At 44.2% G+C, this 25,680-nt stretch overlaps 1 protein-coding gene across 1 annotated transcript in view; it reads right to left on the reverse strand.

The window, feature by feature from the left end:
• Nucleotides 1-1,373: 1,373 nt before the first annotated feature.
• CCT (RNA polymerase II transcription mediator) overlaps nt 1,374-25,680 on the reverse strand; it is a 55,178-nt gene continuing 30,871 nt past the window's right edge. The window contains exons 8-13 of the mRNA XM_087371705.1: nt 9,865-10,011; nt 9,400-9,747; nt 6,811-9,314; nt 3,655-6,282; nt 2,994-3,309; nt 1,374-2,746 (exon numbers count right to left, since the gene is read on the reverse strand). Of these exons, the coding sequence (XP_087227831.1) occupies nt 2,324-2,746; nt 2,994-3,309; nt 3,655-6,282; nt 6,811-9,314; nt 9,400-9,747; nt 9,865-10,011 (6,366 nt within the window). The 3' untranslated portion in view covers nt 1,374-2,323. The remainder of the gene's footprint in view (nt 2,747-2,993; nt 3,310-3,654; nt 6,283-6,810; nt 9,315-9,399; nt 9,748-9,864; nt 10,012-25,680) is intronic.

Here is a 25,680-nt window from a genome sequence, read left to right on the forward strand (position 1 = left end):
ATTCAAATATTAGAAGCATGCATTTAGCATCTTTAGGTTCATTAATTCAATCCCAATGGAATCGCTTCAAAAAATTTGCAAGTTTATACCCAAGTTTTCCTTGACATCGCAGCCAATGCACCACATTCCTTGTGTGTAGAAGTGAACTGCCAAGTCTCAGCATGGTCTTAAGTTTTTACATATGATGTTTACGAAGTCTCTTATCTTTCACCCATTCCTTGTACACTAAGTGCAAAGCCTTTAACATTCGAAACATGTTGAACACACAACTTACTACAATAATTATTGTCAAATCATCAGACACCATTACAGTCTATAAGTGAAACTATTCACCATTGAGATTGATGGATCCATAGCACATGCAAAATCCGACCTTCAAATCCATATGGCAAACTTCACCCTAACATGGGACTCTTTAACTAGATAAGAGACTCCCAACATGTTTTCCAAATACTTTCAAATTTTGGGAAAGTGCAAGCCGCACTTGCCTCACTTAACAACTTCAACCTCTCTCTCTCTCTCTCTCTCTCTCTCTCAGTCAGTAAGACTCCCTACCTGTTTCCAAATAGCAGACCGTCTATATTGGAAGAAACATGCATCCACCACATAGGTACAGCATCCTATCAACAAAGGTGCCACGAATGACAAGGGTTCTTGAGGCTAATAACCTCCTCCATCCATTGTAGGCTGAATAACCTCCTCCATCCATTGTATACATTCGCATTTCGGATAGGTAACTGAAGAAGCTGCCCTTACCTCACTTGCCTCGCCCAGTTAAGCCTCTTTCCCCCTCTGCCCCCCCCCCCCCCCCCCCCTCTCTCTCTCTCTCTCTCACTCTCACACACAGTAAGACTCCCCACCTGCTTCCAAATAGCAGACCATCTATATTGTAAGAAACATGCATCCATCCGCATAGGTACAGCATCCTATCCACAAAGATGCTACGAATGTTAAGGTTCTTGAGGCTGAATAACCTCCTCCATCCATTGTATACATTCGAATTTCAGATAGGTAATTGAAGAAGCTGCCCTTGCCTCGATTGCCTCACCCAGTTCAGCCTCAGCCTCTCTCTCTCTCTCTCTCTCTCTCTCACACACACACACACACACACACACATAGGTTTATGTGTCCTGCATGCTGAAATAATGTCACTTTTGGCCTCTCCCCCAAAAGCCTGCAGGTACAAGTGCAATTATACAATGATAAAATGTACCGCACACAAGGCCTTTTTAAACTAATCTCATACCTTGAACGTCACAATACCAGCGTCATTTACATCCATCCAAATCACAAAAAGACATCTACATTTTACGCTTTGACAGGTGTTATTTCACATGTCTGCCAATCTGGCACATACAAACACTCTACTCTACTGTATATATTACCACACACAAGACATGCACTCCACCGTGCAGAGTTTCATTCATGATCTTGAGTCTTTAGATGTACAAGTGCAATCTCAAAACCAAAAAGATCACAACAATAAACGTTGTTTAGCTCCATCAAAGCCACAATAGAAATCTACAGTCTACACTATGACAACTGTTGTTTCAAACCTTAAAGATCACCTGTGTTTAATTCCATTGAAAACACAATGGAATTCTCCATTTTTACACTATGACACTTGAAATTATAGTACATGCCCTGGGATATAGCGTTACAACTGCAGAAAGGCACCTAGGAAGGGCCCTGTAATGATGACAAATGTGCAAAAATGCCTTGGATCAGTTTCAGAGCATTGCACTAGGTCAGAATCCAGAAGATGAAGGGGACATGTCCTCCCTCAACTCTTTATACACCCTCTCTAGCACAGGCAGCAACTGTTAAAGGTTTACATCAGCAGACAACCTGAGGAACATCTTGATTGAAACTACCCTTTGATGCAGCTCTACTTTCGTTGAAGTGTGGTCTGTTCAATTGGCCGGGTGTCATGCACCTCGCCTTACCATGTTCAAGAGCAAAATGTCATTGAAATCTTTTGGCCTTACTGACCTTAAAACTTCACCAAGGTGTCTGCACCTGACCGAAGATTGTCCGAAGACAATACATCATCGGAGAATTTTGGCAAGACATTTCTTATCGAGAGTCCAATGAGACCCTCAGCTGGCTATTCTCCATACGTCTTCCTGGTCAAAGTTTGACCTCTGAATCTCCAACTGAGCAGTGTCTCAACAAAGGGATAACGAAAGCCTGATGGGCATCAGAATTTATCAATTATGAAAGAGCCAAAATCTAGACACGAGTATCAGTGCACATCATTTTTGTGTGGCAAAGCTCCTAGAATTTATTTGGAGGCAAAGGGACCTTTAGGCCCAATAATGAATCAAGCATCATCATCTACAGACCCAACATATGTTAGATCAGTTCTTCGAACCCTAACTGCCCCTTTTAACCATGCACAAGCTTTCATTATCCCACTTTCACTACTAAGGACTCCATTGCCTCCACCAGTACCAACAGAGCCAGTTCCATCCTCTAGCAGTGTCCATGGATCAAGCTCCATATCAGGGTCTTGAGGCAATTTACCTTTCCCCACACTATTCTCTAGTCGGAAAGGAGCTTTGTGGGAAGCAGTTACAGGAGTTAGTGTAGACAAACTACTGATTTGTAATACAGAAAAGGCTGCTGCAGGAATCTGAGGTGGGCCTGCAGAGATAGTAAGATTGGATGAAGATGTAAGGACTGGCAAAGCTGCTTGCAATCGTGCACGAATTGCTGGAGGTAACTGCATGTGGTCCAAATCCCCCTGCATATGCCACAGCCTTGACCATTACATGACAAAATCCCTTTTCTAAGTGAACATTAAAACACAAATCTCCCCAACAGAAAACAAAGTGACTCTTTTAACAAACTCTTCCACACACTGCTACACAGGCAAGTCCTATACAACCATGACATCGACATTCATCCAGGCCTCTGAATATTCTAACTTACTACGATCCACATAGATATGCAAAAATTTCCTAATAGCAAGAAGGTTTTACAAAACGGACCTGCATGCGTTGTACTAGTTCACGGTCTGAAAGCGGAACTTCTCTGTGTGTCTTTGACTTCTGTTTCAACCAAACAGCCCTAGTGCTACTTAAAAGAGCATGTAGAACACTCAAAATCCTGTCAAAGAGCCCTTCTCCTGCAGCTGCAGCTGCTGCAGCTGCTGCTGCTTCTGCATTCCACTCACAATCACGCCCAACAAGACACTCATGCTGAATGGAACAACTGGGATCTGTACTTTCCTGAACAGCACGGGTTCCAAGAAGCCGGAGTAAAACAGGTGCCAAAGTCAACCGCATATTGCGGGATGTTGGTTCTCTGCAAGGTGAATCAGTCACTATCATCATTCATCATACCAAAAAAACAATGTACACCACTTTCTTTCGGAAAGTTCAGACACGGCCCACCAGTGCTCCCATATTTTACCAAACAATTTGTTCACATAAGACCCGCACAGAAACCAATGCAAATTTGACAGTCAAAAGAATTGAAATTGCAGCAAGGAAAATCACTCATAAGATATAAAATAAGAATAACAATTCCTTAAAAAATAAGAGAAGATTAGTGGCCTTCGTTACCAGAACAACAATTGCAGCTGAAGAACAAACCCCCCGCCCCCGCACAGCCCAAAAGAAGAAGAAGATCTTTAAGTTGTTTGTATACCTGTCTGTGTAAATGGGTGGCAATAAAGGAAGAAGGAACTGAAGACGCAACCACAAAGAAGTCTGCAGGGCTGCAGCAGATGGGGGTGAAGAATCTGCAACTGAACCCACAGACCTCCGACCTAAGCCAGGACTTCCACATTCCAGTCCAGTTCTGGACCCTTTTCGGGACACAAGGCCTTTACTGACACCAGCCTCTGATATAGCTATCGTAGACCTTCCAGAGGAACGACTTAGCAGACTAACCTGTTGTTCCAAATCACTCATCTGCTTTACGAGTCGTGATGCAAATCTGTTGCATGTTTCAGAGGAGCTGCGTTTTAAGCAGGGGAGTACCAAATCAGCAAGAGCTTTCTCTATGGCGAAATGTTTCTTTAGCAACAAGCCACAATCATGAGACCCCAGAATCCCAGAACCTGGTTGTTTGCCCTGTCTTGTGGAGTCCAAACCTTCTTCAGCAACCTCACCTTCTTCTGGGGAAGCCGCCTCCGGCTTTTTATCATTATCGGTTGATGAAATACCATCTTCCGCTCGGGTGGGGAACCATTCCCAGACCTTTACCCTTCCACATCCAGATTTGAATCTTTTTCTACGAGCCATCTCCTCGAGTTGCTGCCTTAGGGACTTGCGACCAAGGAGCATTTCACTGTTCTCTAGTATCCATTGTACCTGCAAGATCAAATACTCCTCCATGGGCCTGCCAAGAAGATGCAAAGCTTCTGAATACAGTGCTGCAGCATCTGGGCGAACAAGCAACCTTGTTAGAACCATTTCTGTAAAGTTTTTCTCCGACTCCGAGAGACTTTGACAATCCTCGATAGCTGCAGTAGCTGCTTGCACAGCCTCTGCTGCTGCTGACATATTCTCTAGTTTTTCCATAAAAACCTGTTCATTAAGCAACAGTCTTAATTCTAACCATTGCCAGTGTAAGGTTGCTGGATGCAGGTCATCAAGAACCTGCACTAACTCCTCTACTTGACTGTTATGGCCCTTCACATTTCCAAGATTTTGTGTATATGTCTCGTCACCTGGCAAAGCAGGCAATTTGCGATCAAGAACAGCATGTAGAAACAACCGAGCTCTGGATGGAACCATTGATGACAGTTTTGTATACATATCTGCCCCTTTCATATCAAGCAGGGATGCATACTCAAAATCACTCATGTCCCGGGTGAGGAGGCCTTTTAACGCACTGGTGTCATGCAAACACACTTCACGGAAAGGCTCGTGTGACAAAAGATCCCGTAGAGCTGGGAAAATAACTTGCTGAAAGCAGGCATCTTCTCTGTTTGGACCAATTATTAAAGAAGATTGTTGACCCCGTAGTGCAATTGAAAACAGTGCATAGGCAGGAATCAGCACCGTTGCAAGAGGTAGTAGACGCTGCATTCGCATAAATGCTAGCAAGCTTGACTCACCCAGAATCTCAGCAGCCAAAGAGCATGCAACAAACCTGCAGTCCCCAATCAAAACACTAAACCAGAAGAGATTTGCTTCCACAATATCACTTCTGAAGGTATTCCCACTAGAAACCACTCGAGACATACCATTAGGATTTACGCAACTATTCTTGACAAGCTGTAAAGTTTCCAGCCCTTCTTTTAACTTAAACACAGAAATAAGTTTTTCCAAGCTAACAACACCTTCCAAAACCAAGCCAACTACCAAGGCAGCTGCAGCAGCCTTCGCCGTGTTTGATTTTCCCAGTGCCAAACCATTTGATCCGGCCCCCAGTTCACCCACAAGAGCTGAGCTAGGATCAGGAGTCTCTGGTGACAGCTGAAATTGACGAGGAGCTCTTCCAGAGCTATGCCCAATTGCATTTGCCACGATAGTATTGGCTTCACTAGCAAGAGCAGATTCCAGAACCCTGCTTTGCCTATCACCAAATGCCTCCTTAAGAAGTCGAAGACAATGTATATGCGCTTGCAAAACCTGACGAGCGCATTTTGTAGACAAACCCATGCCACTGGAGGTTGAGCAAGAATAAGAGTTAGTTGAATTGAGACTGTCAAAAACAAATGCAACAGAACTGACCGCGTTGCTCACCACAGCTGCAGCTGCAACAGCAGCAAGCTGTGTGTCACTATGAGGTACACTAGCTGAATGCTGCTTTATATAGTCAAAAAGTCCTGTCACCACATGTTGGGCAGCCTGAAAACCCTCATGCCAGCTTTCCAGTCCTGTGGCCTTTGGCCCACTGGACATAGAGAGCTCCCTCTCCTTGTTTACCCTCTGATTAATAACTTCTTGGAACCCTCTGTACACAACATCTTTCACTATTTTGGCTAAGCGCCCCATCAATCTAGGATGTGCAAGGTCATCACGATCATCGCCAACGCCTGGAGGACTAACACCCAACAAAGAAAAGCTTGCCTCGCCTTCTCCAGCTTTTAAAGCTTCTAGTTCATCAATCATCCTCCGATCATTGCGGGCTTTCCAATTCTTCTCCCATGACTGGAGACTTGAAAGAACACTGTGCTTTTTGTAGAGATCACGGATATATGAAAACAAGGACAAGCACGCAACCCTGCCTCCTGGAATAGAAGACATGACCATTGCAGCACGGTCCATCCCTGCTGACAATACTTCTGGAAGAAAATTTGAGGCTGTCAAGACATCTTCATACCTGAAACCAACAAAAAATCTTGAAATGATTTCTCTGTTCTTTCATTCAGATATAGGTACACATTCTAAGAACTGTGGAACCTGCACACATCAATACTATGCTCTTGTGCAAGATTTGTACACAATACAGGAAATTAAAAAATGTATTCATCCAACGGTAGAAAAGTAAGACAACGGATCAAAAAAGATATGCTCCTACATAATAGGACCTTTCTGAAAATGGGCACAGATGATATCACAATGCATGAACTTTAAGCAAATGAATAGCTGAACTTTTGCAACCACTCACTCAAAACAGAAAGACAAGCAAAGGAATGGTCTCGCTTTAGATGGATGCTGGCAATCACATAACAACAATCCTGTGCTTTTTGGAGTGATTTGTTCTGCTCAGCCAATCCATTGTGACAAGTAACCATAAGTTCCAACTTAGCTGTGATAGTTGGCCTTGAACACACAAAATATTTGCATTTTATACCACATGTGCTCTTACTTTTCCTGTAACATGAAAAATCAAGAGGTGAGTGCATACCTCCGAAGACAGGTAAGAATTGTGGCTTCTCCAACTTCACACATGCAGTTTTCCTTGTTCCATGGAACTGTGGTGTTGAACCTATTGCTTTGACCAGGTGACCCAGTTGAAATGTTGGCCTTCGGGAGCAATAATAATAACAGTTTGATGAGCGATTGAAAATCTGTTGCCACATCAAGGAAATATATAACAGCTGCAAGCTCTTCTTCTCCCAATTTCCATCGTATAGAGCTTCTGTCATCAGCTCCTGTACATACTCCATGACCCACAGTATGTTGCAATTGTGTAGAGGCCACTTTATCCCCTCTTTCAGTAAGATTGCAAACAGTATCGTAGAGCCAGGTTGCAATTGTGCGCTTTTCACCTACTCGCAGACGTTTCAATAAATTTCCAGCTGCTTTGAGATCTGGAGTTAAGGAAACCCTTTTACTTTCCTTACTTTCGGACACCGTATTTCCTTCAACCAGAGGGTTGTGATATGGGCACTGCACCTTACTATCGCAGGTATGACTAGAAGAAGCTCCTTGACTGCTTTCAATGCGAGCGGCGGCTAGCTGTGCAAGGCTTAACTTCCTAACAGCCTTCGGTCTACCTCTTGAGGGCTGTTTTGGTGGCTTCACAGCAACAGCTAGTTCAGGTTTTGAAGCATCTATTGTTTTCGGCACTTTTTTCACCCACCACATATCATCTTCATCTCGGGAACTCAGCCCAAAGCCTTGAGAAAAAGAAGAACTTCCATCGTTAACTTTTTGTTTCTTGCTTCTGCCACATTCCTCACAACCTGCTGTGGCATCTATTCTATCTATACTATTTCCATGTGGCATTAGTTGTCGTTTTGAGTTTGCTTGCCACAAAGTGGATTTGTCAAGAAGCGAGCATGCTTGCTCCCCAACACACCAATCAGGAAAATGCAAGCACCTTGCAATGGCATGTTTTAGCTCCATAACTCTCATTTTCTTTCTTTGAGCTCTCTTTGCTTTATCACCAGTGTTAAGAGATTTGAGAGAAAATCTCAGATCAGAAGGTTCAGTGCAAACATCATCACTTTTAAGAGCCTCCTTTGAAACATCTTGACCCAATGGCTCATGAAAACTATCACCTTGCTTCCTTGAAGTCTTAGGACGAAGCAAATCAAGGCCATTAAGAGCAAGACGCCTTTCATTACGATATATGCGAATAGCCTCAATCATGACTGGATCCACACTATCCTTCCCGTCATCATCTGCAGAGATACCAGGAGGCCCTGGCAAATGCTGCAACAGGCGCCTATGTCGTGATGCACGCTCCAGATCAGCAGGAGTTTCCCTCTTCTCAAGCACCCCACTCACAATCAGCTGCCTGACATAAGCAGGGGACCAAAAGAGCCCTTCGTTAACAAGCTCCAACAAAAGCAGCTGCAGTCTTTCAAATCCGCCACCCCTGCGGAGCTCACGTTGATCAAGCCATGCAACTATTACGTCGTGTATAGGCCCTGGGCTCTCAAAAAAAGAAGACACCGATATTGCCTTGTAACTTGCATGGCCTTCCAGAAGAGGGGGCTGGAATTGGCCACCTCCATTCTTTACTTTACCTTTCTTGGCCCCAGATTCTTGCCAACTTCTGCCTAACATATGAATCCCAACACCTGCAGTCGCACCACTGCTGGTTCTAGCTTTTTGCCTTTCTATCTCCTCCCTCCTCAAGCAAAGTACTGAAACTGCCATGTATACTCTACAAATATACAATGCGTTTGTATTCTTGTGATCTGGTGAGTTTGCCAACCGTCTGAAATCTCTGAAATCACAGATCGCCCACTCACACAAGAAACGCACCGCAAACACTTCTGAAGGGCTTGCCTTTCCTGATAGTCCAGGACTGAGCTTCAGCCAAGGACTGACTTCTGCAAGCCATTCATCTGGTGGCTGCTCATACCCACAGAACTCTTCATCGAACACACAATGGTAAGCAGCTAGAATATTACCAGTAACAAGAGCTTTATCCAAAGTTTGAATAACTTTCCCCTCATTCTTTCGTAAAATTCCTGGATTTACTGCCTTTGCAAGAGAAGCAGCACGTTTTTCTATAGAATTGGCTAAATGCTTAATGTCAACCTCTGTAGAATAGTAAGCTCTTTGGGAACTTGATGAGTGCTGGCCACCTGGAAGACTTGAAGTTGCTTCTTCTATACCATCAGCAGTCAGTCTAGCTTTATTCGAACGGGCTGTAAAAGCACTCCTTCTGCCACCATATACATAAGGTGGAAGAGGAAAACAGTCCAAGGCCACAAAAGTATCTGGCACAGCTGTGAGGAGATAGCATAGCAACTCTGCAAAGAAAGTTGAAACATAGAGATGCCGAGGTTGCTCAGAAACATCTGGCAAAGCCCCAGTAGGACAAAGCTCTCCAAGCTTTTGAAGGGAAACATCTACAAGTGTGCGAACTAATGTTTGGCATGTAGAAATCTCATCAATAAGGTCCAATACCAATGGCAGTAGCAACTCTGATCCATCTAACGTCTCCCTTTCCTGCAAGAAGCTCACATACAGGGTGATGTCAGCGTTTGTCAGTATATAGAGAGCCCTTTGCATATGTTTTCTAAAATATATATACCTGCAGCTGTTTAAGAAGCCATTCCACCACCTGTGGCCTTTGAAGCAGACCCTCTGTATAATGCAACTGCACGAGTCGTACCATATACTGCCACTTTTTTGGTAACGATGGATCATCTCCATCAAGACTGACCTGTGTGAAATCACTCCCTTGATGGCTAGAACTAGCAACAGGCAAAAGTCCAGAACTATCCCTTCCCAAGGAAGAAAACGCTGCTGCTCCATGTTGAAGTAGTTCATCCAAAAGGGTTTGCATGTACTCTAATACATCCTTGGTCCACAGATCTATCCGTTTTGATTGTGACTTGTCCCCACCACCAGCAGACATCCCAATGGACTGTGGCCGAACCTGTATATCAGAATTCACAGACCCTCGTAAATGAAGCTCTCACCTCTCACCTTGTAGGGATGATTGCGTTTTGTGTCAAACATCAAAAACTAAAATCATAACACACCATTTATCTACCTGGTTGAGGTACACAACTTTGATACACCATGTTGCACGAAGAAATGGAACCTCATTTTTAATAAGGGCTTCAAACAAAGCACGCCGTCGCAATCCATGTGGAACATGATCTGCCAGCACCCTCAGCCTCTTGTGTTGTGCTAAATCCTAGGAGAGAAACAAAAATAAACAGTAGAGATCAGATGACAACATACGTGACCGCACTTGTCAAATTCATTGAGAGGACTACAAGTTTTAGCCAGATTAACAAGCCACAATTCAATCATATAGGATCATACAATTGCAGAAAGTAATCAAGCCAGGTTCTAAAGAAGCATATATCTAGGCATACACACGTAATACTGACATGAACTCCATCTTTATCATACTACACAATATCAGCAGAGCACATAAAGGCTACACCACAATGCCAGTCTAAGAACTGATATGATCATCAATAATGTTTATTACCAAAACTTGCAGCCCTAATTTGTTCCAACAGACCTAATCTGTATCCAGCAAGGCTGCAGTTTCATGGTCACTAACTCACATGTCACCCTTCATAGTTTCAAACAGACAGGTACACTTGGCAGGGCAAATGTTCACAAATGTTGGCAACACAACCATTTGTTATAAGGCAAACCTGTTGAAATCTTCTAAAACTGATGCAAATAGCCAATTTCGACTGTTCTTGCCCTTCAGCCTCATTTTTTAGAGGCCAAGCACCAGGTTGAGGTGGACTCAAACTCTCCAATATTCACCCACGTCACCCTAGTCTGTCATGCAGCCAGCCTAGACGAAGGAGTCTATGCTCCAGTCCCAAACTTCACTTCTCCACTTGGAGTATCCCAAGGCTCAGCTTTCACTCACAAAATGATGTTGTACAAACTGATTGTACATCATACAGAACAATCCGTACAAATAGTACTGCACATTGTACGATGTGTGCGATGTGTGCTGACTGTTTCCACTCTACAATTAATCCGTACAGCACATACAAACATTTCGTTTTGACCCTTTTTTGGTGATAGGTCTTTCTTGCAAGCTCCCAAATTCCAATTGCAATTTGCTACGATTTCACCTTAGCAGATATCCAAGTGGTGGGTGCATATGCCCTCGCAACTACCTTATCAAATATGAGTCTCTTTTTCCTTTTGTTTACTTCCTCCTCATCATTTCCTTCTTTTTGTTTCTTGTCTACCTTCTTGTTCTTTTCTGTGGCTGTGGCTTATTAGACCAAGGGCTTCTCGCGCAATATCTTCAAAGGTTCTTGGTGTGAGGAGGAACTAAGTAGGGATTCTAACAAGAATCCACACGCACTTGGGTGCACGCTATTGTCAACGATCTCTCAAGTGTATCAAGCAGCTCTTTAAGGGCCCCGCTGCTCGATGGCAGCCCTACTAAAAAAGAGAGGCCCTTTCTAACCTCGGATCATTCGCCCTCGAGCAGGCCCAATCTTAAACACTATCCTGACTACTTAAAATTTGAACATGACTTCTAATGAAGAAATTCACATATGTCCTACATTGGATTTGAGTATGTCTAGGATCTTTAAACATAGAATCAGAATCCAAAGTGTAAGGCTTCAAAGCCCATAGTTCGTAGGTTTGTTCTATTTTTTAGATCATCTACTCTTAGGTATATGTTTAGTTTTGGCTTTTTTCCCAACATCCTTATTTTATTATTTATAATTTTAAATTTTTAAAAAATAAATAAATAGCTGACTGATTAAATAATAATAATACATTGTGTTTGTGTTGGTGTTTCATTTCTTTTCTTATATGTACATTGGTTTATCAATATTCCTCCCCCTCTTCTTATGGGTTTTGTATGGTGGATATTAAAGTAATCTGTGTGTGTGCGTGCGCGCGTGCGCTAAAAAGTGTGTGTGTGTGTGTGTGTGTGTGTGTGTGTGCGTACAGCCAGAAAACTTCTGTGCTTTCCTCCTTGTAAAGCGTTGCTGCTTCCAAGCCTTTTTCTTAACTCGAATGGCGGATTATTCCTATGAAAAAACCTTTCACAAAGACAAGTCGGTTTCCAACAAGAAACAAAAACAAGTGATGGATTCAGATGATTCCCTTCATGACTTTGCTGAGGCTCAACTTGTGTATGAGGTTATGCATGAAGGGTTTGAAGACACCCGCAAAGGTTGGAAAGATCCACTTCCCACCACTGTCATTATGGTATAAGTGGATGATATATTTGATCCAGTTAAGGAGTATGCAAAGCATGCCATTATAATTTTCTTCCCAGGAAGGATGCCTGCTGCAACAGATGTTGGGAATTGGTTGACTCGAACCCTGGGTGGTTCTTATGTCAAAAAAGTTCATTATGCAGCGAGGGGCTTTTTTGAGATCATCATGGCTGATGAGGAACATCGTCAAAATTTGCTAGAGCACTCTCTTCTCTTCTATGGCCAGCAGATGGTCCATGTTCTGCCCTGGTCTCCCACCCGGGATTATCAAGCATTGATTCGGCTCGTTGCCCTGTTTGGGTAGAAGTTGTGGATTTTCCTCAATGCTTGTCTTTTCTTCTACCTAAAATTGCAGCTTCCCTCGGTACGGTGGTATGTCCACCACGACCCAATAGAAATTTGAATCGCTTTTGCATTTTGTGGGATACGGATCATCCCACTCCAGCTTCATATTCGGTTATTGTGAATAATGTTTCCATGGGGAGTGCCTTTTACAAGCTCAAGTGGGGGCTGTTTGCAGGTGCTTGCTTTGAATGCAAGCAATTTGGGCACATGGCTTCACAATGCCCTTCTCGAGCTCCACGGATGCCAATGCAAGCTGAAATGGTTCAGCCTTTGAATAAGAATGCAAATGCCTCTTCTATGGTCAAAAACAAAGGGGTCAAACAATTTTTCTCTATTCAAGACAAAGCCAAAGCCCCGGCTGTCTCAAATGGTAATGCTTCTTTTCCTGTGCCTTTGTCCTCTCCACCTCAAAGAGCATCCTCTCATGGGAAAACACCTGCTGGAAACTCTAGTGTTGGCTTGACCTGGGCTGCTATGACTGCAAATCATACCTTGTTTCCTCAGACTGATGCTTCATCCCAGGGTAGAGGCCCGGACATTGAGGTGGAAATGCAGACGTAGACAGCCCGTTAGTTGCTGTACATACCTGTCCCATAACTGTAAATATGCTTGATCATCTCAAGTGTGTTACTCTCAATGTACAGGGAATGTGTGATGGTCGCAAATGGAAACTGGTCTAGATGTATATCAGGCAATTGCAGCTTGATATAGTTGCTTTACAAGAGCATAATCAACATATGTATGCTGGTCAAATAGGCCATTTTGCTAGTTATGATTATTGTTCAATGCCTTGTTCAAGGGGAAATTTTTGAATTTGCATCAGTTTATGCCCCCCAGTCTTCTCGTGATAGAGCTTTGATCTAGGCTGCCTTGCATACTTATCCATGGTAACAACATGCCTTCATTTGTGGTGACTTTAATAATGCCCCTCAATCGGGTGACAACACCTCAGGCCACACTCATGTGTTGGCTTCTGAAACACAGACATCATCTGATTTTTTGCTTTAGTTGCGCCTGGTTGATCTTTGGAAGGAATTACAGCCCATGCTTCCGAGTTATACCTTTCAGCATAATGCTCAATCTTCTTATCGGGCACGCCTAGACAGATGGTATCAGATTGATCCACAGCATTGTGATGCCTTTACTTGTTAAATTTGGGTTGATCATGCTTTCACACATTCGGATCATGCTCCTCTTTGGTTGAGGCTTTCCTTACATGAATTTCCCACTGACAGATTGCCTTGCCGAAGGCTTTTGCTGATTAATGATAGTTATTTGGAGCATGCTGACTTTAAAGCCTTGGTCTCTAATGCTATTGAGCCTCTCTCTCGTCAGATACGCATTGGTTTGGATTATGTCTAGCAGGCTTTTGTTGCTCGGATGCAAGCAGTTATTCGAGATTATGGCAAATCGCAGCCACAAGGGAGACTGTAGCACATGCCAAATTTACTTGTCAGAGTTTGACTGAGCTTGCTCATCTTCGCCCTTTGTCTTCAAAGAAAGCATGCTCTTATGTCAGGCTCAATTCTCTCTTCAATCCAATGATCGCAGAAAGCTTGCTGAATGGAAAACTCGATCCAGACAACGGGCATTTTTGGATAAAGACTGCTCTTCCAAGCAATTTTTTAAGAGTTTACACCACAAAAGACAAGCTGCCAATATCTGTCGGATCCGGATGCCTGATGGTTCTTGGTCAACATCTCGTTCAGAGCTTGCTGATTTATGTGTGCAGCACTTCTCCACTCATTTTGGGCATCTGGATACTCTTTCTCCTCGGTTCGTGTCTGCACGTCAGCCTCTTTTGCAGCATATTCATCGAATTCTGTCTGATGCTCAGGCTTTGGAACTTGAACATCCCTTCATTGAAAGGAAATTGTCTGATGCACTGAGATCCTGTGGCGGATGGAAATCTCCAGGATGGGATGGTCTCACTGTTGAATTTTTTCTTGCATTCTAGGATCTTCTTAAATTCACCTTGCTGCAAATAGTAAATACAGCATGGTAAAATCAGCAGATGTCTGTGTCATGGAAAAAGGATCTTCTCAAGCTGATTCCAAAAAAGCAGCTATGTGATTCACTTGGTGATTGGAGGCCAATCATGCTCATGCCAATCATTTACAAGATCATTGCCAAAATGGTGGTTTATCGGATTAAAGGTTATTTACATGATGGGTTGCATCCCTCTCAATATGGCTTTGTTCCACGTCGCCATATTACAGATAACATCGCCAATGCTTATATTGGGATTAAATATGCCAAATACACGCAGCAAGATGTTCTACTCTTGCAAGTAGATATTGCAAAAGCCTTTGACACAATTCAATGGGATTTCATCTCGCAAACCATGCGAGCTTTGGGGTTTGGACAAAAAATGCAGCAGGTTATTTATTGGCTTTACAGAGATAGCAATGCGGCTTGTATTCTTTCTGGGGATATCTCTGATGAGTGGACTCTTCATTGTTCGGTCCGCCAGGGATGCCCTCTCAGTGCTTTATTGTATGCCATTGCTACTCATCCTATGCTGCAATATATTGATCATCTTGTGGCTACAGGATCACTTCATGGCTTGGAATTGGATGCTAATCGCAGCATGGTTGCTCAAGCTTATATTGATGATTCTTTCTTTACCCCGAAGAATACGCCCCATGATCTTGGTGCCTTGATGCAGGCCCTTTCTATTTATGGTTTGGCAACTGGTCTTCATGTTAATTTTCAGAAGTCTAAGCTGCTCCCTTTGCATTCCAAAGACTAGCATAGTCTATTATGGCCCGGTAATATCATTCCACCCACTCAGTTTGTTCGTCATCTTGATTACCCTTTGGGGTGGGAACTCACTCGCCGACAACAAACTGATTGGGTTTTGGCTAAGCTTCGGAAAAAGCTTGAGTAATGGAAACTCGCAACCTGGCCTTTGCACGTTTGTCTTTGAATAGTGCAGTCCATCCTTGTGGCATATATTTAATTTTACTTGCCATTGATCATGTTCACTAAGGCAGATCTTACATCTTTCATGTTTGTCTTTATGGCAATCTTCTGGCGATCCAAACATGGCAAAAAAAGTCTCAGGCTGCTTTCGATGCATCACATTTGTTCTCCCAAGATGCATGGTGGATTGAACATCACGGATATTCATGTGTATATTCTTGCCCACAGGGGGAAAATGTTGCTGCAATTTCTACAAGGTGATCGGCCTTTGGCTCTTATGATTAGGATTCTGCTCACTCATATCAGTATTTCTGCGTTTAGTCATTGGCAACTCGATCACTGGGATTTCTTTTTTGGCTGCACTGATGGCACTTTGCCTGGATGCCCTTTTGTCTCCCGCTTGCTTCTTGACTGGAAGCATGTTCTTTCTCCTCTGGAATGGAATGGACGGCAATCTTTGCTTGGGAATTCTTTGAGAGCTGAAAGCATTCATTGGTCGAAAGTCTTTCAGCCTCCCTTGGCTTTACAAGAACCTCCACGTTCCTACTTTGTCTCATTTAAAGGCATCACCTTGGTTGTTGGTGTTATAGATGATGCTAGTACTGTGCTCCCCTTTTCTCTAGCAGCCACTACATATGGTTTGGGCTCTCATTATCGTTTTTTGTGGCGACAAATTACTTCTATGCTTTCGCCTTTTGTTCCGATTCCTCCTTTGGAACTCCAGGACCGGCTGGAAGATTGGACTTTGACTTCTCCAGGGTCCTCTTCTCGTCCTTTGAGGCTATCTCAGATTACTGTACCTGCATTGTATAAAATCCTTTTGCCTCAACCTTGGGTTTCAGAGAGGGGTCATTCTGTTTGGCGAATGCATCGCCCATCCAAGTGGTGGAGAAAAAGATTACAGCAACTTTGGGCCAGGGAGTGTTTCCATCTGGACAGCTATTAGCTCATCGACACATTGCTCCTTCACTTTGCCACAGATGTTCTGCTTCTTCGGAGACTATGCCTCACTTGTTTTGGCATTGTCCGTGCTCTCGTGAGTTTTTTATCTGCTTCGACAACACCTGCGAGCGAGATTCCCATCTGTTCGTTTGGGAAGTTCTTCTAGCTATTTGGGTTTCATCCATCCCGGAGTTTCATCTTTTCTTCGTTTGGGTTCGCTACTGGGCACTATGGACTTTATGGACATATAGGAATTGTAAAGTCTTTGGTGATCCTACTTTCTCTCTGTTTGGCTTTTTAGGCGTTCTCTGCAGCAATCTTTCTTTCATTGCTTGCAGACCTGCTGCATAGATCATGAGGTCTTTTTGGCATATACTGAAATTTCCAGTTGATGTAATTGTAGCACGCTCTTGATGCAGTATACATGAGTCACTTATCCCGTGGGCTAGCGACCCCCCTGAGAGATGATGCAAATCTCGCTCTTGCCTCAAACACATTAGTATCAGTAATTCATGATGCCACCATCAGATCATTTCCTACAACCAGATCCACAGCTCGCTCCTCAATTGGGAAGATGCCACATAACCCTTGGTTTGACGAGGAATGCCGGACAATGAGATCCCAGCTCATACGGGAGCAAGCAAGCCTTGGGACACTTGACGAGATATGAGGCACAGCAGATTTTAGTACTCTGACATGATGGAAGAGGCAAACGTTTCTCTCACATAGGATGGACGAGGTGATCCAATCTTTTTGAGGAGTTGATCCCTTAATGTCTGTAAGGAAGAATTTTTTGGGAAGCTCCTTGGAGACTCTTACAAACTTTGTATATGATGTGTTGTCAACAGCGTGACTTGGATATTATACAGTTGCTATTGCCTTACTTTCACATGGTATCAGATGTCTTGTTCCCTGAATATTATACAGTTGCTATTGCCTCACTCTCTGTCTCTCTCTCTCCTCCTTGCATGCTTCCGCACATGCTTCTTTCACATGGTATGAGATGTCTTGGTCGCTCGGGGACCAAGGGAGCACGAGGAGCTGATGCGACGTGGGCTTTGCAACATAGATCTGGGAGTCCTTTGAAAGAGCTGGTCGGCAATTGCTGAGCATCTCCAGGACAATTTGAGGCAGCACTACAAGGCAGTTGTTCGATGCAATCTAACTTCGGCAAACTGATCAAGAATTGCAACAGTCTTGTTCAAGGCAATATGAAGCAGAGGGATCAGAGAGCCGTTCGAAGGAGCTTGCCCTTGGTAGGGACACAATTTAAAGATTGGCACTTTGTTCGGAGCAGCCTTCCCAAGTTATGGTTCCATCCTATGATTCGGCATCTGGTTGGACACCTTACCTATAGGCACGGACAGCCGGTTGGGGTCAACAGCTATGCCACCTTTCTTTTCTTGTTCTCCTTTCAGTAGACAGTTTTCTGTCAGGATAAGCAGAGGTGAGGAGTTTGGTCTAGTTCCATGGGACCCTCTAGTACAAGCAAGGAGGACAAGCCTGACGGCACGAAGTATGTCCATTGGAAGCTCAACCTAAAGGTCTGGTTCATACACAAGGGCCTTTGGGACAGTGTGCAGCGCTACGAAAGAAATCCCGAACGTCCAAAGAGATCTATTCATTGGGATTCAGCCCGAGAAGATGCCTTCCTAGAGGAGCTTCAAGATTGGGAGGACCGGGACTCGAAGGCACACTCAGTATTGGTCTGGACGATCGCTAAGGAGGTTTCTCCAATTGTCCAAACCCTGACCGGTGCATTCACAGTATGGTTGAATTGGAAGACCTTTACGCAAGAGATTCAATGATGTGAGCTGTCACTTTGCAGGGACATTTGTACAATCTTGAGTTCCCCACAGGGAGTACCATACATCCATTTTGATGAAGACTAAGGTCATCCATTGACCAGCTTCAAGCTATGAGTTAAGTACCATACAGCCATTTTGATGAAGGCTAAGGTCATCCACTAACTAGCTTCAAGCTATGAGTGCTGCCCACACATCTCTATAGTTACCGGCCCTCATCCTTACCAAGCTTCCACCGGAGTACGACATGGTTTCCCACACACTAAGGTGCCAGGTCATGACAAGTCAACTAGACTTTGATGATCTATGCTCACATCTCATTTAAGACGAGTCAGCTCTCTTGTCTTAGGGAAAAGCTTTGGGTCACTCTAAGTGGTGTTTGAAGCACTATCTGTTAGATATCAATGCTCCACTCTCGTGTAACTACGCAGGAACCAGCTAACTCTACTTGTAAGCCCCCCATATGAGGAGAAGGCATTTGAGTAGCTCGGTTATCCGATAGGTCCTGGTTTGGACACCAGATGGGAGCCATGTGTGGCCTGATGGCTGAACGGAGTTGGCACACTGCCAACTAGGCTACATGCAAGTGCGGGAAGGCATCCCATGACTGACCGCACTGAGGGTAGATGGAGCATTTCCTGGGGCAGCCCACTCTCGGGTTGCGAGGCCCGTTTGAAGCCCCAGATGATCTCGGATGGCTCTGGGCCGAACGAAAACCATAGGTGAGTTACTCTATTTTGCGCACCAGTTCTATCGTGTGGTCGGTGGCCTATTTCGAGACCGACCCCCAGTCGACCGTTTTGGGCGGACTGGGTCGGTCACCCAATTGGGTCTAACCGACTACGACTGGTTGCTATATAAGAGCAAGCCCGTGAAGCCCATATCATCACTGGCTACAGCAACCTTGATTCCTTAGCATCCAGCCTCCGTCCTCTACTGCTTCCAGCACGCCATCGAAGCTTCTCTCATAGGAGCGCACGGCTGGGAGGCAGCGCCATCTATTGTATCAGTTCTACAGTAATCAAATTTTTCATTCTCCATGCTATCTGTTTTCTCTTTTGCGTACGAGATCCTGTTATCTGTTGAGCACAGACGTTGTATTGTTTTCTTACATGGTATCAGATCCTGGACTCTAGCAAGAAGATTTGGTAGTGTGTTTATGTTTGCGAGCAGATTGTGAGAGATGGCTCAGCCCGCAAGACTGCGAATCCCACCGTTCGGCGAAAGCGAAAAGTTGGACGGCACTAACTATCCACTCTGGAAGTTCAAGATGAAGACCATCCTAAGCGCATACGAGCTTTGGGATACTGCTACTGGGGTGGACATGAAGCCGGTCCCGAGATCGAATCCGACCAATGCAGCACAACCGATAGTACCAACTGCGGATGAGATTCTCACGTGGACAAGAAGAAATGCAGATGCGATGTGTTCTATTGTCTACAGTGTAAGTGATTCTGTCATGGCGTTAATTCAACATATCACCACAACGGAGGAGGCATGAATGGTCTTGAAAAATCAATACGAGACCACGAATCACACGCGGATTCAGAATCTAGAGACTCAACTCGCGAACGAGAAACTGTATGAGTCTGAAGCGGCAGAGAAGTTCATCACCAGGGTGAAGAATCTGCGTGATCAGATGACTGCGATTGGCATCACCATCACCAGCAAGAATCTAGCACGAAGGTGCATACGGATTCTCCCACCAAAGTACGACGGTCTTGTTACGGCGCTGAATACGCAGAACAAAAATCCGTCCCTCAACTTTGAGGATTTCAGCGCAATGCTTCTGGAGGAGGAGATGCGTCAAAAGACGAGGACTGGAGAAGATTCGGCTTTCTACGCTGGATCAAAGAAAGGTAAGGGTAAGGACTCTCGTAACCCATCTTCTTCTGATGATAAAAAGAGAAAGAAGAAGATCAAGTGCTTCTATTGCAACAAGACAGAGCACAAGCAGAATGAGTGCCGGAAGAAGATTGCAGATGAGAAGAACGGTAAGGGTAAGGACTCTCGTAACCCATCTTCTTCTAATGATAAAAAGAGAAAGAAGAAGATCAAGTGCTTCTATTGCAACAAGACAGGGCACAAGCAGAATGAGTGCCGGAAGAAGATTGCAGATGAGAAGAACCGAGTAAAGAAAGAGTCTAGCAATAGCGCGCAAGCAGTACTAGTAGAGCTATTCGTAGCAATTGAGGAGATTTGCACGGAGGCAGTTCATGTACCTGCGGATGAACCTTGGATCATTAACAGCGGTGCATCGCGCCACATGACCAGTCAGAAGGATTGGTATATCTCTCTACAGCCGGTAGGAAATAACATCTTGGTAGCAGTCGGCAATAATGCAAAATGTCCAGCAAAAGGAAAAGGTACGATTGCTCTCAAGTCAGATGGAGTTGTAAAACAGTTGTCCGATGTTCTTTATGTGCCAGATATCAAGAAGAACTTGTTGTCTGTTTCTGCGATCACGGATCGAGACCTCAAAGTTCAATTCGATAAGAATGGCACACAGATTTTGGATCTTCAAGGGAAGGTCGTTGGTAAAGGTATACGGCGCAACAACATCTACAAACTCTCAGCTTTCAATGCTCGAGCCGATGTGAAGAACACTAAGCTGTGGCATGAGAGGTTTGGCTGATCGACGACTACAGTACAAGGATATGGATATACTTCCTGAAGACTAAAGATGAGGCCTTTAGTAAGTTCAAAGAATGACATGTAATGGTCGAGAAAGAAACGGGGAGGAAGGTGAAGAAGTTGAGATCAGACAAAGGTGGTGAGTTCACATCAAGTGAATTCGAAAGTTACTGCAAAAGTCACGGGATCAAGAGGCAGAAACCCCCGCCACATACATCACAGTAAAATGGAGTAGCAGAACGCAAGATGCGCGTTATCTGTGAAATGGGCAGGAGTATGATGAAAGGGAAAGATTTGCCAAAGACTTTCTGCGCTGAAGCATGTAGCACGACAGTTTACATTCTGAATCGTAGCTACATGAAGGCTGTGAACGGGATGACTCCACTGCAGGCCTTTTCTGGTAAGAAACCTTCAGCTGCACATTTCAGAGTTTTTGGATGTGACTGTTTTGTGCATGTCCCTGATGCTAACAGGACCAAATGGGAACCAAATAGCCGAAAATGTATTTTCTTGGGCTACAGTGAAGAGGCGAAGGGTTACCGTCTCTATAATCCTGTTACCAAGAAGGTAATAGTAAGTCGCGATGTGGTCTTCTCAGAACAGCCGCATCAATTGGAGGAGGATGCTTCCTTCCTAAACAACCAGGACCAGGATATCCATCCAGTACAACCACCAACAGCAGACCGAACTCCCCAATAGTGCTTGGGAGGATTCAAGATAAAGAAAAGGAAGAAGAACCTGCAGAACCACAACGGCAACGGCCATTCCCGAAGTGGGTAAAGCAGCTTTTGGACGGCACAGAACCTCCATCCATTGAGGAGGAACCATCCGAACACCGCCGGTCCAAGAGATTAGAGGAGCAAAGAAGGGCACAGGAACACTTGGTCAACTATGCTTTGATGAAAGAGGTGATCCGTGCTGATAAACCCAAGTATCTTGAAGAGGCACAGGGTGATGATAGGTGGATGGAGGCTATGCAGTCGGAGTATGGCTCCATAATGAAGAACAACACTTGGAACCTTGTGGATCGCCCACCAAAACGCAAGGTAATCGGCACCAAGTGGGTGTACAAGACCAAGTACAAGTTCGACGGCACGTTGGATAAGTACAAGGCTCGACTCGTGGAAAAAGGATTCGCACAGGTACATGGTTTTGATTATCAGAATACTTTTGCTCCCACAACTCGACTAACCACAATTCGCAGTGTTTTGGCTTTAGCTGCCCACAAAAGTTGGCCCGTGTTTCAGATGGATGTAAAATCCGCCTTTCTGAATGGAGATCTCAAGGAGGAGGTATACGTGGAACAACCAACAGGTTTTGTGATCCCCAGTTGAGAAGGTAAAGTCTGTAAACTGAAGAAGGTACTTTATGTGCTGAAACAAGCTCCACGAGCGTGGTACCAACGAATTGATGCCTACTTTCTGCAAAACGGGTTCAGGAGGAGCCCATCTGATGCAAATTTGTATATCTTCAGAGGAGGAGGCAGGTGTATGATCGCGGTCCTTTATGTGGACGACCTTGTCGTAACAGGGAACCATGAAGAGAAGATCTCGCAGACAAAGCATTTGCTAGGAAGAGAGTTAGAAATGACAGACCTCGGACTGATGTATTTCTGTTTGGGAATTGAAGTTTGGCAAGAGCCAAAATAGATCTTCATCTCACAGCTGAAGCCTGAAGTATGCTGGAGAGATACTGAAGGCATTTGGCATGGCTGAGTGCAAGACAGTTGGCACCCCTATGGAGGTTGACGTGAAGCTCTCAAATGAGGATTCATCACCACTCGTGGACGAAGCGAAGTACAGAAGGCTTGTGGGCAGTTTGATTTACTTGTGCAACACGCGGCCGGACATCAGCTTTGCGACTGGTGTACTAAACATCAGCTTTGCGACTGGTGTACTAAGCAAGTTTTCCAATAAGCCCCCGGGAGAACCATTGGAGGGCAGGGATGCAGGTGCTGAAATACATCAAAGGCACACTTGATTATGGCATCACCTATACAAGGGGCAACATCTTGACCAGGAGACGTGGACAGCAGGAGATCAGTGACAGGTTACTGTTTCTCACTTGGATCTGGTCATGGGTCAGCGAGAAGCAACCTACAGTTGCTCTTTCTTCTACCGAGGCTGAGTACAAATCAGCATGCTTTGCTTCTTGTGAGGCAGTGTGGTTGAGGAGGATTTTAGGGGACATGGGTGCAGTGCAGAACAAGCCTACGCAGTTATTATGTGACAATCAGAGTTGCATGGCGATTACAAAAAACCCTGTGTTCCACGCTCGCACAAAACACATTGAGATTCAATATCACTTTGTACGCGAGCTCATCATGGATGGAGAGGTCGACTTGGTGTATTGTCCGACTACAGAGAATGTTGCGGACATCTTCACGAAGGCTCTTGGAAGAGACTTGCTGGAGAAGCATCTTCATCGACTTGGCATTGGACCGAAAAAGTAAGTTCACTTGCGAGTGGACATTGAGGGAGGGTGTTAGATATCAATGCTCCACTCTCGTGTAACTACGCGGGAACCAGCTAACTCTACTTGTAAGCCCCCCATATGAGGAGAAGGCATTTGAGTAGCTCGGTTATCCGGTAGGTCCTGGTTTGGACACCAGATGGGGGCCATGCGTGAGCACACTACCAACTAGGCTACATGCAAGTGCGGGAAGGCATCCCATGACTGACCGAACTCAGGGTAGACGGAGCATTTTTCGGGACAGTCCACTCTCCGATTACGGGGTCCGTTTGAAGCCCCAGATGATCCCAGATGGCTCCATTTTGCGCACCAGTTCTGTCGTGTGGTCGGTGGCCTATTTCGAGACCGACCCCCAGTCGGCCGTTTTGGACGGACTGGATCGGTCACCCAATTAGGTCTAACCGACTACGACTGGTGGCTATATAAGAGCAAGCCCGTGGAGCCCATACGATCACTGGCTACAGCAACCCTGATTCCTTAGCATCCAGCCTCCGTCCTCTACTGTTTCCAGCACGCCATCGAAGCTTCTCTCACAAAAGCGCACGACTGGGAGGCAGCGCCATCTATTGTATCAGTTCTACAGTAATCAAATTTTTGATTCTCCATACTATCTGTTTTCTCTCTTGCGTACGAGATCCTGTTATTTGTTGAGCACAGACGTTGTATTGTTTTCTTACACTATCAACATTGCACCAGAAAAAGCGAAAAAAGTGCTACAATTGTGGGAAGAAAGGGCATCTGGCCAAAGACATTATTTTTTCCATACATTACCGTACGCATACGGCATACGGGTATGAAAGTATGATTGGAGAATGGATCAGCCCCTGGGACTGAATCATATGTGACCCTAATTTACTCGCAAAAAAATCAGGAAAATATTCATTGTACACATTTGATTGACAGAGAGCTACAAAACTTTTAACTTCAAACTTGTATGAATTTTAAAGTGCAAGATAGAGATCTTGTATATAAAGTTGCATAAACAATACAACTAGAGTGCTCACTCTCACACCGCCCCCCTATATGGTGCTTATATAGGCATAAAGCTAAGTACCACCAAGCCCGTGGGTAGGTCATGGGTAGGTGGCTGGTAGGTAGCCTCTACTAGAGCTTGTACCCACTCTTCTCCTATCCCTTGTATATGTAGTCATCTTTCATAACACCATACATGCTCATGGATACCGACAGTGGGCCCAGGGGAGGATTACCAGAATTCGAGTGACTAAGTTCAAGCGAGGCGGCGGTTCGAGCGAAGACTTCCATAAAATTTGACAATGTTCAAAAAGTATCATGCATTGCTTACTTTTACGGTTGTTGTCCCACCCATGATATTGCGAGTAATCAATTGTCTTACGTACAAACAACAATTTCTAAAAATGCTTGACTATGTTTTGCAAAGGTCAAGGAAGAAGGAGGGGTGGAAGAAGCATGTGTTTTGATTGTGCAATTTCCATTTTCAAGGAAAAAAATAATGGGAGGAGGAGCCTCCCAGGAGGCCTTGATATCGCGGCCTCTTGTGAGGCTCCTCTTGCCAATTTTATTTGGGCCATAACTTGGTCAATCTGACTCCAAATATGGTCATGTTTGTAGTCACAATGATCGGAAAGATATGAATGAATCCATTTATCATGCTACAGTGCCAAAATTCTAGAGCTTTGGAAAGTTTGTACTTATCTTTGTTTCATTAGAGCTAGACCTTATCAAACTCTATATTTTCTTATGAGCATGGATTTTTCTCATATATAGTTCTGGTCCGTGGTTTCCTCCCTCCATCCCAGAGGTGTATATATGGTCATGTACATATGAAGGTGATCTATATTTTGTCAGCATCATGGTCATAAGGTGATCAATAATTTATTAGCTCCATAGCTTTAACATTTTATTCATATGATCATTTCATGTACAAAATGAATCAAATCATATGGGTAGCATAAAAAGCTACAAATAGCTATTTGTGAAGGGTTTTGCTAGGAGGAGCTTCTATATCATGAGTGGGACTATTGTTGTTTGTATGTAACTCCACAAAATAAAGAAACCCCTTCAACTCACGTGCTACCTTACATAATTTTGAGTGACCACCTCCAGGTGTAGACATTGCAACATTTCCTCTTTTGTATCCATTGAACGATTGCTAACTTGCATGCATTTATTATTTATCAAATTATAGGTTTTCTCTTCATATGTTGTCAAGAATTTTCCCTTTGGTATCCATTGAATTATTTGCTGACTTTCATGGATTTATGAGTTATCCAATAGCAAGTTTTATCTTTGTAAAAATAAGTAAAAAAAATCTCTGATAGTGTCATGTAGATTCAACCATTTTTAGTAAAACAATTATTGCTACTATAGGTTTAGACAAAGTTCATCACAAGCATCGCTCGATATGGGCTTGCTCGAACACAGTCGCTCGATGTTTTGACTTACCCGGCCCAGGGTAATGCCTACTCTTATGTCATAGGTGTCCATATTCCAAGCATTGAGTTTTTCCCACAAGCCCGACCCATGCATTTGGCTCAAACA

This window comes from Dipteris shenzhenensis, chromosome 33 (genome assembly GCF_047967505.1).
Source record: "Dipteris shenzhenensis isolate YYH24624 ecotype China chromosome 33, Dip_SZ_1.0, whole genome shotgun sequence".
In the NCBI taxonomy this organism is placed as follows: Eukaryota; Viridiplantae; Streptophyta; class Polypodiopsida; order Gleicheniales; family Dipteridaceae; genus Dipteris; species Dipteris shenzhenensis.